The sequence below is a fragment of the Oncorhynchus masou genome, chromosome 2, assembly GCF_036934945.1.
Source record: "Oncorhynchus masou masou isolate Uvic2021 chromosome 2, UVic_Omas_1.1, whole genome shotgun sequence".
NCBI classification, from domain to species: Eukaryota; Metazoa; Chordata; class Actinopteri; order Salmoniformes; family Salmonidae; genus Oncorhynchus; species Oncorhynchus masou.
The window spans coordinates 44,303,355-44,319,573 of NC_088213.1; the positions used below are offsets into that span (position 1 = coordinate 44,303,355).

Sequence of the window (16,219 nt, forward strand, 5' to 3'; positions counted from 1 at the left end):
TCTGCCCCTGAACAGGCAGTTAACCCATTGTTCCCAGGCCGTCATTGAAAATAAGAATGTGTTCTTAACTCTGACTTGCCTGGTTAAATAAAGGTAAAATTAAAATAAAATAAAAAGTGTTAGAGGTCATAGGCTGAGAGGGATATTGAGTAGTGCAAGTCAGCTCAATGTCAGAGGGGATGCTTAAAATGAGCTCAGTGGAAAGGATCAGGTTAAAGGTCATAGAGATGCACATACTGTGTGTGTGTGTGTGTGTGTGTGTGTGTGTGTGTGTGTGTGTGTGTGTGTGTGTGTGTGTGTGTGTGTGTGTGTGTGTGTGTGTGTGTGTGTGTGTGTGTGTGTGTGTGTGTGCGCGCGCGTTCGGCCTGTGTGAGTGAGAGAAAAGTAAGTAAAGCCCCCTACTCCTTTACTTAACAAAAAAAATTAGGCCCTTCACCAATATTTACAAAATTCTAAATAAATGATATTAACACTGAATGATTTGCATCCATTCCAAAAAGAAAAAAAAAGAAAAACAACATTTAACATGATTGACAAATACACCACATCCCCTAGAATCAACATGACAAGCTATTAATCACAGCCTGTCATTTTCCTGGAATACTTCACCTTAGTTTCAGGAAAGAATGTGCACTCCCACAACACATTCAAAGTCAAACAGATACTAACCTCTGGCTGTCTATGCCCTAAAAGCAAATGTACAAACACTAGGTCATCCACAAAGCAAAGGCGTTCAGAGTCATCCCTTGTACTTTGCACGGCGATGTAATCTCTGTATTTTGGGGGATGAAACAATGCCTACACGCCAAATTGATTTGATGGACCCTGACAGGGGTGTTCATAGAATAGTCTGCTGCCCTGTTTAAAAGTTACAAACTGCAGACGGGGTAAGGGCCCCTAAAATACAGAAATGACGTGTAAAAAACCCCACAGACAATGATGTTTTTCAGTGAGAGGAATGCATTGGTTGAACCACACCCCCTCCCCTAGACAAACTCAGCGGACAACCGTGCATCAGCACACTCGTACACATGTTGGTTTCCATGGCCAATAACATCTGATAGCACAAAGGAAAAGGGCATGAATTCAAATTTCACCAAAGTCCTGTATAATCTAGTAGCCCCATAGACAATCGTCTGGATTTATTTAAACCTGCACTGCAGTTATCCTGTGCCTCCAGAAATCATTTAGCACATCCCCAACTGCTCCTTTTTGTCATATCAAAACACGTTTTTTTGTGGTTAAACCAGTCAACACTGACAACCTAATCACATTACTTGCCCATTAACAATGTTGAACCCTATACATCAACTCAGTCAGTAGCCTTTAGTAAAAGGTCTGGTCAAAAATAGAGCTTTCATCGTGATCATGATGCAAATGATTAATCGGAACCTACAAATCACACAATACGTCTTGATGAAAAGAAGGTCAAAGGTGGGGTGAGTTATAGCGGGGTTGTTGCGGAACCACACTCGGTGATGAGTAACCTTGTCTGGGACCTAAAAACATAGCCTGCTGAGCTACAGTAGGTAACACAGTCTTGTGGCAAGCAGGAGAACCAGGTTTAAATCCTGATCAAACACACATGAACAACCACATTGCAGTATTCCACCGGCATAGCACAATGTTAATGCATCTAAATATCTCCCACTGAATTAGCCATAAAACCATAATGACGTGAGTCATGTGTCTGGCTAGGCAGTTATACTGTCAATGCAGATAGGATGCACAACACTACATGATGGATAGATGGAGGCAGAGTTCAATGAGCTGGGTACGGACGAAAGGATGGCAGTCAGGCTGCTCCGTCAGAGTCAGCCCTCACATGTCTGGCGGTTTCCATATAGTCAGCCAGAGAGATTTTGTTTTGCAAGGCTGATTCCTGTATGAATCAGCCTGACCTACATTAGATATCATTAGTGCCTGCTCTCTTCCACTTGTTCAAAATTACAGCCATCTAATTTGGCTTCTCCAGGGAGACGCCAGGGGCTGATTCCATGAGTCTGTTCTGGAACAAACCAACACAGCAGGCCAACAGATCCTCCATCACCAGGGTCGCATTCAGTGTAAAAGCGCATGCAATGGAAAAGCGCATGTACTGGAAAAGCGCATGCAATGGAAAAGCACATGTAATGGAAAAGCGCATGTAATGGAAAAGCGCATGCAATGGAAAAGCGCATGCAATGGAAAAGCGCATGCAATGGAAAAGCGCATGCAATGGAAAAGCACATGTAATGGAAAAGCACATGTAGTGGAAAAGCACGTGTAATGGAAAAGCACATGTAATGGAAAAGCACATGTAATGGAAAAGCACATGCAGTGGAAAAGCGCATGCAGTGGAAAAGCACATGTAGTGGAAAAGCACATGTAATGGAAAAGCGCATGCAGTGGAAAAGCGCATGTAATGGAAAAGCGCATGCAGTGGAAAAGCGCATGCAGTGGAAAAGCACATGTAATGGAAAAGCACATGTAATGGAAAAGCACATGTAATGGAAAAGCACATGTAATGGAAAAGCGCATGCAGTGGAAAAGCGCATGCAGTGGAAAAGCACATGTAATGGAAAGGCGCATGCAGTGGAAAAGCACATGTAATGGAAAAGCGCATGCAGTGGAAAAGCGCATGCAGTGGAAAAGCACATGTAATGGAAAAGCGCATGCAGTGGAAAAGCACATGTAATGGAAAAGCACATGTAATGGAAAAGCACATGTAATGGAAAAGCACATGTAATGGAAAAGCACATGTAATGGAAAAGCGCATGTAATGGAAAAGCGCATGCAGTGGAAAAGCGCATGCAGTGGAAAAGCGCATGCAGTGGAAAAGCGCATGCAGTGGAAAAGCACATGTAATGGAAAAGCACATGTAATGGAAAAGCACATGTAATGGAAAAGCGCATGCAGTGGAAAAGCACATGTAATGGAAAAGCACATGTAATGGAAAGCACATGCAATGGAAAAGCGCATGCAGTGGAAAAGCGCATGCAGTGGAAAAGCGCATGCAATGGAAAAGCGCTTTGAAACGTAATCCAGCCCTGTTTCAGTCCGTTCTCTTCTATTTGGTACCAAATTAATACAACCAATGCAAGTTAAAAATCTGACTTATTGCCGGAATGTATATATTTTTTATTACAAAAACGAATCAACTCAAAATGTAAGATAGCATGAGAAGACCTTGTTTTCAAATGCAATTAACATTTAGAGGCAGTCTCAACAATATAACTCTTGGAGGTCTAAAATCTAACTTGAGATCAGCTCACTCACTCCAAACTTAAATATGGTAATGCATCAAATGTCAATTGGTGCATATTTCAAGTAAGTAAGGATTTGACCCTCTATGAAATACTGTACCTTAAATGCCGAAGAGTTGGGAAATATAAAAATCAGCAAAAAAATATATAAGATCATTCCCCTTCTGCATACGATGCTGTGTGTCTTTCTTTGCGTGAGTGTGTTTCATCGTTGACTGATTAACATCACAGTATGCTCACTCTACTAGAGTGAATTTAAATAGGTCTCCAAAACAACAGAAGGGTATGACTGTGTTGGAAACAACGTGGTTGTTTGAAAGGAAAAATGAGTTTGAACCAAGCATGAGTAGAGTGCTGGAGGCCACATGACTGAGTGAAATTAAATCTGGGGGAACTGTGGTCGTGTTTTCCATTGTGCATCTCGTCCAAAAATCACATTACAAAGGTGGACCACTAAACTAACCTAGCCCCTCGTACACCCTACACATACACACATTGGATAATAAAGTTGTATTATATTATATTCTGACACACACACATGCACGCCCACCCACCCACCCGGGCGCACACACACTCCTCCTCTCAGTCTATGCTGATATCAGTCATAGCAGTGACAGCCCCCCCCCCAGCCAGGAAAGCAACAAAGGGTGCAAACGACAACACATCTGCACAAGTGAGCATGGGGCCTTGCATTCACTGCACAGACTCCCTACCACAGCAACCAAGCTGGGGACATAAGCACGTGATAAACGGTTTGTGGTCTGTCTAACATGTCTCATCATCACTATTGAGTTGGCGTTATCCAATGAATATTGTGTTTTTATATGTTGTCTGCTTTTCAAGCAGAAAATGGCACGAACCGTACTGCTCCGTTTTCTAATGCTGTTATTTGGAGTATGTCTAGATAGATTTGTGCGCAACACAAAGACAACAGCATTTTTCTAGCTTGCCATTCTTTCCAGTTACCATAGGAATGAATTCAGACCATGGAACAGTTTGGGAGTTTGATTGTACTGAATTTCCTTCCAAATCGTACGTTTCCAATGTATGAACAGAAAATTGCCCTCTTTCAACTTTCAAATGCACTCTGCTGCTCTATTCAAAAAATATGGTCTGTTTACATATAATATCACACATTTAATATATACACTACCATCCTGAAAAAACACAAACTTAAAAAAATGACTTTAATGAATCAATTCAATTATCAACACTAATATCCCATTTATGTCGCTTCATGCCTCCTCCTCTGATCTTGTTCTTTGAAACCCTCCAATGGGCATGCTAGTATCGGGGCGTAACCATAAACCGAGGGATAGAAGTCGAGCTAGTCTATAGGCTTACCCTATGCCTCCTACACACAGTCGGGTCGCCCTCCATCTCCCACTGCCTCAATTATATAACCTTAATGCAAGAGACAGCTTGACTAAGACATCACAGGCCCATCTTGTGATTGCAGTTTAATTCAGCATGCTTTGGAATTCATTCATTACCATGTTGAGGGAGCCGATGACCTGTGTGTTCGGGAGTGACTCATGTGGAAGGGGAGGAACTGGCCTAAGGGGGAGGCAAGCGGGCTCCCTCCCTCCCTCCCTCCCGCCTGCCATCCCTCCTTGCCAGCCTGCCCTGCTTGACTACATTAACCTCCAACCCCCTCCTCCCTCCTTTCCTCATTTACCCTCACCACCTTCTTTGTGCCCATGTACCATGTGGGGGGTGGGCATGTGTGTGTGAAAAGGGGGGAGAGGGTTAGGGTTGTGGGGTTCATGGTGCAACAGGTCAGCCCAGCCCGGGTTCTGTTTGGCAGATACACAATGGTGGAGGTGCGGGCTCCCAGAAACCCTTGGTATAGCGTCCGTTCGGGCAGAGCAGCGGGCAGAGCGGGCGGACGTAAGTCGTCTCACTGCCGGCCACGGGAGTCGGCGGTGACAAATAGAAGCGGACGGGTTCTGCCCCAGCGGCGTTCCCGCTTCCCCCTCCGCTTTCTCCCTCAATGACACAGAGAAGGGAAGCACTATAGTCAGATCTCAGCAGCTCTCTGCTACCCAGGGCAAAAAGAAACATCTGAAATATTGTTCTCAAAATAAATAGTATGTAAATTCGAAAAGTGAGTCACATTTGAAGCATCTTGAAGTACATCTAATGGAGGCTTCATTAAACATACTATACAGAACTAGTATTGTCTATGAGGGTGCACTTGCAAAACTGTGAAATGGACACAAATATTGTCCGTAAATTACCTCATTGGACAGAAAGGGCCGCCCCACTCATGAGCAAAATATTTCACAAAATCATTCAATCATAACATTTTACAATATAATTACATATCATATATATAGGTGACATAAACGTTATGCCACATTTGGCACACTAGACAAAAATACCTCGTGTCACCCTATTCTCTTTGTAGCAGTGTTTTGGCTAGTCTGCAGGGAGCTTGAGGGCTGCCATCATGGCACAAACTCGAACACTTAGCAGAGCCAGTCCCTCTCCAATTGGTGAAATGTAAACAAGTTACATAATCAGCAGCAAAATGTGAAGTCAGCGCTTCACAACACCCTTGATAACAGTGTAAAAATAGCCAAGAATATAATAAGTAGTCCTAATGTTGAGGCAGTCAACTGAAGTTGGACCAGACAGAGTGGAAGGAAACTGATAATTGATGGATCTTCTTTCAGGGATAATGAAGCTTGTCCTATCCCCGGTCTCATGTTCATCATCCACTTTGTGTTGCGGACCCCTTACTGGGATTGTTTTAGTGTGTGTGTTTATGTGTTAGTGATTTAAGTTAGTTTTTAAATGTGTGTGAATGCATTTGTTATGTTTTTAAGTATGGGACATTGAGAGTATGTTCTGAATAACGTGTATGGACATTTCTACTTTTTAATGATGGATAGTGTGTCTCTGTATAATAAACACGTGTATGTGGGCCTGTGTGTGTGTGTGTGTGTCTATTAATAGCAATGGCAACGTCTCTTTGGGTGAATGTATGTGTGCAATGTGAATGTAGTTTATGAGGCTAGACAGGCTGAGCCTTGCAGATATGTAGATTTATTTCACAACTAAGGTTGAAATAGATTTTCTTCACGCTAGATATTTCAATTAAATTTCAATTTCAAGTCTGCAGCTCGACAGCCAAAACAAGAGCATCCTTTTTCCCCCATTTTCTAGACTGAAGGCTGCCATCTACAGGGCACAAGATAAACATACACAAGTCTCCACTGAATATGAAAAAGTACTGTATCTTAAACAGTAGGCCTCAACTCCGTAAATCCTAAATAAATTAACACATGGCCAGCTTTTTCATAACGGTCTTTTCGTGAAGCTGTATAAAAAAAATACATTCAAAAAATACAACGCTTTTAGAATTTTGAATAAGATGGAAGATGTGCTTAGGTGACACACAACTCTGCATCGACCCTCTTGCACACCGTGACCCAAGACCCCTCCCCCTGGCTGGTGAGTTACCCTGAGGGGGAATGCCTGCGGTGACACCAAGTCTCCGTCCCCGTTACAACAACACCTTCCAATAAAGGTCAAAGGTGAGAAGTATAGAAAGGGAGCCCCACCCCAAAAAATTTTTTCCAAACACGTTTGACCTACAGGTCAAGATACACTGTTTGACGTGGTGGGTGCAAATTACTGGACAACTGCCCCGTGAGGTATGCTTCTGTCCGGATGAAATATTTGCGAATTGTCATGCATGGCATTTCTAGCGTGCTGATGGTGCTTGATTTAGGGCTTCGGAGTGTTGGACAAGTAACCAGCATTCTACTGGCAGCAGGGCTAAGTGGGCTTTCATCCAGAGAAACTGCAGAATGGCAATATAATCAGTACATTTAAACTCAGATGTTCACAATTCCTGACATTTCATCCTAGTAAAAATTCCCTGTCTTAGGTAAGTTAGGATCACCACTTTATTTTAAGAATGGGAAATGTCAGAATAATAGTAGAGAATTATTTATTTCAGCTTTTATTTCTTTCATCACATTCCCAGTGGGTCAGAAGTTTACATACACTCAATTAGTATTTGGTAGCATTGCCTTTAAATTGTTGAGCTTGGGTCAAACGTTTTGGGTAGCCTTCCATAAGCTTCCCACAATAAAGTTGGGTGAATTTTGGCCCATTCCTCCTGACAGAGCTGGTGTGACTGAGTCAGGTTTGTAAGCCTCTTTGTTCGCACACACTTTTTCAGTTCAACCCACACATTTTCTGTTGGATTGAGGTCAGGGCTTTGTGATGGCCACTCCAATACCTTGACTTTGTTTTCCTTAAGCCATTTTGCCACAACTTTGGAAGTATGCTTGGGGTCATTGTCCATTTGGAACACCCCTTTGCGACCAAGCATTAACTTCCTGACTGATGTCTTGATGTTGCTTCAATATATACACATTATTTTCCAGCCTCGTGATGCCATCTATTTTGTGAAGTGCACCAGTCCCTCCTGCAGCAAAGCACCCCCACAACATGCTGCTGCCACCCCCGTGCTTCACGGTTGGGATGTGTTCTTCGGGCTTGCAAGCCTCCCTCTTTTTCCTCCAAACATAACGATGGTCATTATGGCCAAACAGTATTATTTTTGTTTCATCAGACCAGAGGACATTTCTGCAAAAAGTATGATCTTTGTCCTCATGTGCAGTTGCAAACCGTAGTCTGGCTTTTTATGGTGGTTTTGGAGCAGTGGTTTCTTCCCTGCTGAGCAGCCTTTCAGGTTATGTCGATATAGAACTTGTTTTACTGTGGATATAGATACTTTTGTACCTGTTTGTACCTGTCCTCCAGCATCTTCACAAGGTCCTTTGCTGTTGTTCTGGGATTGATTTGAAAATTTCTCACCAAAGTACGTTCATCTATAGCAGACAGAACACGTCTCCTTCCTGAGCGGTATGACGGCTGCGTGGTCCCATGGTGCTTATACTTGTATACTATTGTTTGTACACATGAACGTGGGACCTTCAGCCGTTTGGAAATTGCTCCCAAGGATGAACCAGACCTGTGGTCTGCAAATGTTTTTCTGAGGTCTTGGCTGATTTCTTTTGATTTTCCCATGATGTCAAGCAAAAAGGCACTGAGTGTGAAGGTAGACCTTGAAATACATCCACAGGTACACGTCCAATTGACTCAAATGATGTCAATTAGCTTATCAGAAGCTTCTAATGACTTGACATTTACTGGAATTTTCCAGGCTGTTTAAAAGGTACAGTTAACTTACTGTATGTAAACTTGACCTACTGGAATTGTGATACAGTGAATTATAAGTGAAATAATCTGTCTGTAAACAATTGTTGGAAAAATTACTTGTGTCATGCACAAAGTACATGTCCTAACCGACTTCCCAAAACTATAGTTTGTTAACAAGAAATTTGTGGAGTGGTTAAAAAACTAGTTTTAATGACACCAACCTAAGTGTATTTAAACCTCCGACTTCAACTGTAGATAGAATCCAATGGACAATTGTCTTCTTCCTTTTCCCCAACACCCCGAGACAGACAGATACACATTTTGTTCCCCTACAGAATTCATATTGAAGATTTGGAGGCACTCTTTCCAGTTGTTTTCATCAGACTGTGTCACAAGGGACAAAGCTCGAGAATAATACTCTACGTTCCAAGATAATTATCTGGCAAGTGCTGCCTCCTGGTGTTTGGAAAGAGTGATTGCTTTTTGGGCAGCTGCTGCTGAGTTCATTACAGAGACCCACAGGCTGTGTTTACACTGGCAGCCCAACTCTGATATTTTCTGTAACTAACTATTTTGACCAACCAGATCAGCTCTGAAAAATATCTGATCTTATTGGTCAAAAGACCAATTAGTGGAATAAATGTCAGAATTGGGCTGCTTGTGTAAACGCATCCACAGTAACACAGTTATGAATTATGAGTCGTATAAGTCAATCGCATGGCCTGAAAGTCAACAACTTGTAATACAGCCCTCATCTCAACGTCGGCTTACATGTCAGTTCTCCTCTTGTCAGAGGAGACAAGAGGGACATGGCCTAAATGGCAAATAATACACAAGCACAATGCAGTTAGACGAGCTTATTGATATTAGGGCTATAGGCTAATGTAAACTGGTTCAACTACAAGAAGGCTGTTATGCCAAGGGGGGTCCAGAACTCAGCACCTTTAATTAAAAATATATATATATTTTCAGTCAACTTATCATCGCATACTATGCTTGGGCGGTATACCGTGGCATTTGGAAATCGCCACAGGATGGTTTATAGCGTCAATACTGTTGAAACTATAAAAAAATTAAAAAAAATAAAGGTTTCTCTATACCTATTATTTGTAGCTACTTTTTAAGTAAATACCTGCAATCAACTTGTGCAATATGTTAGAAGATAAAGCAGATTGCGTTTTTCAATTCACTGGTCACATTATTATACATTATGAAGTTTACCATAGTTCCCCAGAAGAGTTGAGTCAGTCACGTCTGTTTGTAAGTTTCACAACTGGAGAAAGCAGGAGAAGGTGAATCCAGCTGTATATTGACAGACCAGTTTTGTTGTTGTTGTTGCTTCAATCGAGTGATCAGGGACATGCAACTACAGTTTTCCTTCACAGAAAATACATTAGTGCAACACATTGGAGAGAAAATATCTTCAATTATCAGATGACAACAGAAGTGCAACGCTATTTGTCTGGCAGCAACACAAGTAGGTTAAATCAGATTACAATGAAAAAGCAAGGATTTCTTTTGCATATTTCTGTTTATCATAGAAAGAATGTAACCAGGTACTTTTCCCTAATGTTTTTCTTAATAACCTCTTGAAACTCTGGGGATGCAATTTCATTTTTGGATGAAAAACGTTCCCGTTTTAAACAAGATATTTTGTCACAAAAAGATGCTCGACTATGCATATAATTGATAGCTTTGGAAAGAAAACACTCTGAATTTTCCAAAACTGCAAAGATATTGTCTGTGGGTGCCCTAGAACGGGAGCTACAGGCAAAACCAAGATGAAACGGCAACCAGGAAACCAGCAGGATTTTTGAGGCTCCGTTTTCCATTGTCTCCTTATATGGCTGTGAATGCGAGAGAAATGAGCCTGCCCTTTCTGTCGTTTCCCCAAGGTGTCTGCAGCATTGTGACGTATTTGTAGGCATATCATTGGAAGATTGACCATAAGAGACTACATTTTCCAGGTGTCCGCCCGGTGTCCTCCGTCGAAATTGGAGTCGAAGTCTTTTTCAGCTGCTGGTATTTTTCCATGCGATTCTGAGGGGAAAGCAGGCTTCCACGAACTGCATATCAATGAAGAGATATGTGAAAAAACACCTTGAGGATTGATTCTAAACAACGTTTGCCATGTTTCGGTCGATATTATGGAGTTAATTCGGAAAAAGTTTGACGTTTTGGTGACTGAATTTTCGGTTCGTTTCGGTAGCCAAATATGATGTACAAAACGGAGCGATTTCTCCTACACAAAGATTCTTTCAGGAAAAACTGAACATTTGCTATGTAACTGAGAGTCTCCTCATTGAAAACATCCGAAGCTCTTCAAAGGTAAATGATTTTATTTATTTGGTTATCTGGTTTTTGTGAAAATGTTGCGTGCTAAATGCTACTCAAAATGCTAAGCTAGCTTAGCATACTCTTACACAAATTAGTGATTTGCTATGGTTCAAAAGCATATTTTGAAAATCTGAGATGACAGTGTTGTTAAGAAAAGGCTAAGCTTGGGAGCAGGCGCATTATTTTCATTTTATTTGCGATTTTCAGAAATCGTTAACGTTGCGTTATGCTAATGAGCCTGAGGCTTTATTCACAATCCCGGATCTGGGATGGGGAGTAATCAAGAGGTTAAAGTTAGAAATCACAATAAGCATTTTAGATCTGCGTTTGCAAAACAAAGCAAGATATTTCTTATGAGTTTAACATTTTGTTGCCTGCATGAAAAATGAAGAATTCTGAAAGTTAAACTAAGTTATCTTTGTGGCTGAATTATTAAGGTGACGGGGGAATCATTATGTGTTGGTTTTCCGCCATGTTTGAGAAGTCAAAGCTCTTTGGATGAGTTATCTGTACAGCTGCCACTGCTATCTTTTCAGCCTGTCTGCACCTCCCACCCCTTGCCCTAGTGACTCCACAGACACAGCATGTAAAAATGCTGCTCCAGTGCTGTTCATTTGCTCAATGTCTCTCGTTCACGTTCGCTTGTAAATTTCCAAACTCACCAAAAATTACATTTGGTAGCTCCTACCAAATAATATATGTATGACTTTGACTCCCTTTGACAGTTAATTTGACATACCATAGCTACCTAAAGTGGGGCAAAAAAGTATTTAGTCAGCCACCAATTGTGCAAGTTCTCCCACTTAAAAAGATGAGAGGCCTGTAATTTTCATCATAGGTACACTTCAACTATGACAGACAAAATGAGAAGAAAAAAAATCCAGAAAATCACATTGTAGGATTTTTAATTAATTTATTTGCAAATTATGGTGGAAAATAAGTATTTGGTCACTTACAAACAAGCAAGATTTCTGGATCTCACAGACCTGTAACTTCTTCTTTAAGAGGCTCCTCTGTCCTCCACTCGTTACCTGTATTAATGGCCGCTGTTTGAACTTGTTATCAGTATAAAAGACACCTGTCCACAACCTCAAACTGTCACACACCAAACTCCACTATGGCCAAGACCAAAGAGCTGTCAAAGGACACCAGAAACAAAATTCTAGACCTGAACCAGGCTGGGAAGACTGAATCTGCAATAGGTAAGCAGCTTGGTTTGAAGAAATCAACTGTGGGAGCAATTATTAGGAAATGGAAGACATACAAGACCACTGATAATCTCCCTCGATCTGGGGCTCCACGCAAGATCTCACACCGTGTGGTCAAAATGATCACAAGAACGGTGAGCAAAAATCCCAGAACCACACGGGTGGACCTAGTGAATGACCTGCAGAGAGCTGGGACTAAAGGAACAAAGCCTACCATCAGTAACACACTACGCTGCCAGGGACTCAATCCTGCAGTGCCAGACGTGTCCCCCTGCTTAAGCAAGTACATGTCCAGGCCCGTCTGAAGTTTGCTAGAGAGCATTTGGATAATCCAGAAGAAGATTGGGAGAATGTCATATGGTCAGATGAAACCAAAATAGAACGTTTTGGTAAAAACTCAACTCGTCGTGTTTGGAGGACAAAGAATGCTGAGTTGCATCCAAAGTACACCATACCTACTGTGAATCATGGGGGTGGAAACATCATGCTTTGGGGCGGTTTTTCTGCAAAGAGACCAGGACGACTGATCTGTGTAAAGGAAAGAATGAATGGGGCCATGTATCGTGAGATTTTGAGTGAAAACCTCCATCCATCAGCAAGGGTATTGAAGATGAAACGTGGCTGGGTCTTTCAGCATGACAACGATCCCAAACACACCGCCCGGGCAACAAAGGAGTGGCTTCGTAAGAAGCATTTCAAGGTCCTGGAGTGGCCTAGCCAGTCTCCAGATCTCAACCCCATATAAAATATTTGGAGGGAGTTGAAAGTCCGTGTTGCCCAGCAACAGCCCCAAAACATCACTGCTCTAGAGGAGATCCGCATGGAGGAATGGGCCGAAATACCAGCAACAGTGTGTGAAAACCTTATGAAGACTTACAGAAAACGTTTGACCTCTGTCATTGCCAACAAAGGGTATATAACAAAGTATTAAGATAAACTTTTGTTATTGACCAAATACTTATTTTCCACCATAATTTGCAAATAAATTCATTAAAAATCCTACAATGTGATTTTCTGGATTTTTTTCCCATTTTGTCTGTCATAGTTGAAGTACCTATGTTGAAAATTACAGGCCTCTTTTTAAGTGGGAGAACTTGCACAATTGGTGTCTGACTAAATATTTTTTTGCCCCACTGTACACCTTGTTAATTTACCTGAAAAATTTGTCAAACAGGTTAAATTGTGTTTATTTCAGCTAAATACTTCCATGTATAGAGGAAAACCAACAGAAATACAGCAGTTTATTCGTTTGTGGCGTCTTTGAGGCACACTTATAATAAAATCTTCCTATTGGTCTGTTAAATACACAATAAAATAACATTTATGGTTTGAATAAAAGCAAACCTTAACATTTTTTATTATCTTCAAAGGCACACAAAGACAATCAGAATATATACTGAACAAATATAAAAATGCAACATGTACATGTAAAGTGTTGGTCCCGTGTTTCATGAGCTGAAATAAAAGAGCCCAGAAATGGTTTAAATTCCTTTTTGTGAGCATTTCTCCTTTGCCAAGATAATCCATCCACCTGACAGGTGTGGCATATCAAGAAGCCGATTAAACAGCATGATCATTACACAGGTGCTGGGGACAATAAAAGGCTACTTTTAAATGTGCAGTTTTGTCACACAACGCAATGCCACAGATGTCTCCAGTTTTGAGGCAGAATGCAATTGTCATGCTGACTGCAGGAATGTCCACCAGAGCTGTTGCCAGATAATTACATGTTCATTTCTCTACCATAAGACATCGTTTTCGAGAATTTGGCAGTACGTCCAACCGGCCTCACAACCGCAGACCACGCCAGCAAAGGACCTCCACATCTGGCTTCTTCACCTGCGGGATCATCTGAGGGGGGAGGGGTGGAGTCTGTCATAAAGCCCTTTTGTGTGGAAAAACACATTCTTATTGGCTGGACCTGGCTCCAGTGGTGCAGGAAGGGGTGCAGGCCCACCCTTGGCTGCACCCCTGCCCAGTCAAGTGAAATCCATAGATTAGGGCCTGTTGAATTTACTTCAATTGACTGATTTCCTTCTATGAACTGTAACACAGTAAAATCTTTGAAATTGTTGCATTTATATATTTGTTCAGTATACATGAAAAAGGCATGCAGTCAGTTTGATATGATGTTACACAAAGTCAGTGTTGACGACAACTTTGGCATAAGTGTAGCAATCCCTTGTGTTAAAACATAAATTTAAAAAACAATTAAAAAGTTGAGAGAAACAGTGTGAAAGGCGTGTGTAGATGTATAAATAGCTACTTGATGAAAAAGAACGCGTTGCTATGGTAATCGGCCCCAGAGGTCAGTTCTCGCTCATTAAGCCACAGTCATAAATATTGCAATGTTAAGGCAAGCTGTTCTCATGCACGGGCCATTTTGGTCCACTGATCTTGACATCACACTAGGTTACACCAACTGCTCTGTTGTTGCACAATACCAAAATATAGAGCATTGTGGATCCGATAGCATGTAACGGCTTGCATAAATCTGATTCTCCATTTTATGGGGGGGGGGGGGGCCTTGATTTGTTGAATCAGGGGACTTAGTGCTAGGCTAGAACCAAAATGGTCCCCCTAAGGAATGGATTGAGAGACACTATCATAAGTGCATCCTTGACCATTACACATATCGTCATCTTCTGTTTGCATGGCACAGTGGTAGACCGCTGGAATATGATGACACTGGGTGGCAGAGACTAGACCCCTCCCTTTTCCTTCTCTTCGTGTTCTACTCTCAGTAAGGCTCTGCCTTCAAACTCCGATATAGACAGCAAGTAAACACCATCCCCACAATCTGAGAGAGAGAAGAGAGAGAGGAGATAAATACACACACACACACACACACACACACACACACACACACACACACACACACACACACACACTTGAAGTAGGAAGTTTACATACACTTAGGTTGGAGTCATTAAAACTGATTTTTTCAACCACTCCACACATTTCTCCACAACAATTGTTTACAGACAAATTATTTCACTTAAAATTCACTGTATCACAATTGCAGTGGGTCAGAAGTTTATATTCACTAAGCTGACCGTGCCTTTAAACAGCCTGGAAAATTCCAGACTTTTAGAAGCCATGGCTTTAGAAGCTTCTGATAGGCTAATTGACATAATTTAAGTCAATTGGAGGTGTACCTGTGGATGTATTTCAAGGCCTACCTTCAAACTCAGTGCCTCTTTGCTTGACATCATAGGAAAATCCAAATAAATCAGCCAAGACCTCAGAAAAAAATTGTAGACCTCCACAAGTCTGGTACATCCTTGGGAGCAATTTCCGAATGCCTGAAGGTACCACGTTCATCTGTACATACAATAGTATGCAAGTATAAACACCATGGGACCAAGCAGCCATCATACTGCTCAGGAAGGAGACGGGTTCTGTCTCCTAGAGATGAACTTACTTTGTTGCGAACAACAGCAAAGGACATTGTGAAGATGCTGGAGGAAACAGGTACAAAAGTATCTATATCCACAATAAAACAAGTCCTATATCGACATAACCTGACAGGCCGCTCAGCAAGGAAGAAGCTACTGCTCCAAAACCGGCATAAAAAACAAATACCGTACTTTTTTGGAGAAATGTCCTCTGGTCTGATGAAACAAAAGTGGAACTGTTTGGCCATAATGACCATTGTTATGTTTGGAGGAAAAAGAGGGATGCTTGCAAGCTGAAGAACACCATCCCAACTGTGAAGCACAGGGGTGGCAGCATCATGTTGCGGGGGTGCTTTGCTGCAGGAGGGACTGGTGCACTTTACAAAATAGATGGCATCATGAAGCCGGAAAAATATGTGGATATATTGAAGCAACATCTCAAGACATCAGTCAGGAAGTTATAGCTTGGTCGCAAATGGGTCTTCCAAATGGACAATGACCCCAAGCATACTTCCAAAGTTGTGGCAAAATGGCTTAAGGACAACTAAGTCAAGGTATTGGCATGGCCATCACAAAGCCCTGAACTCAATCCTATAGAAAATGTGTGGGTAGAACTGAAAAAGTGTGTGCGAGCAAGGAGGCCTACAAACCTGACTCAGTTACACCAGCTCTGTCAGGAGGAATGGGCCAAAATTCACCCAACTTATTGTGGGAAGCTTGTGGAAGGCTACACGAAAAGTTGGACACAAAGTTAATTTAAAGGCAGTGCTACCAAATACTAATTGAGTGCATGTAACCTTCTGACCCACTGGGAATGTGATGAAAGGAATAAAAGCTGAAATAAGTCATT

The 16,219-nt window shown here is 41.7% G+C and overlaps 1 protein-coding gene across 2 annotated transcripts in view; it reads right to left on the minus strand.

Annotated features, from left to right (window-relative positions):
- The window catches only part of LOC135505858 (CD151 antigen-like), a 92,489-nt gene that overhangs the window by 28,132 nt on the left and 48,138 nt on the right, over positions 1 to 16,219 (minus strand). Inside the window, exon 8 of one of the 2 annotated variants that reach the window (XM_064925058.1) lies at positions 13,134 to 14,771. The exons of the other annotated variant lie outside the window; for it this stretch is intronic. Within the exon in view, the coding sequence (XP_064781130.1) occupies positions 14,712 to 14,771 (60 nt within the window). The 3' untranslated portion in view covers positions 13,134 to 14,711. Of the gene's footprint in view, positions 1 to 13,133; positions 14,772 to 16,219 lie in introns of those variants that run through there. 2 annotated transcript variants of the gene reach the window in all.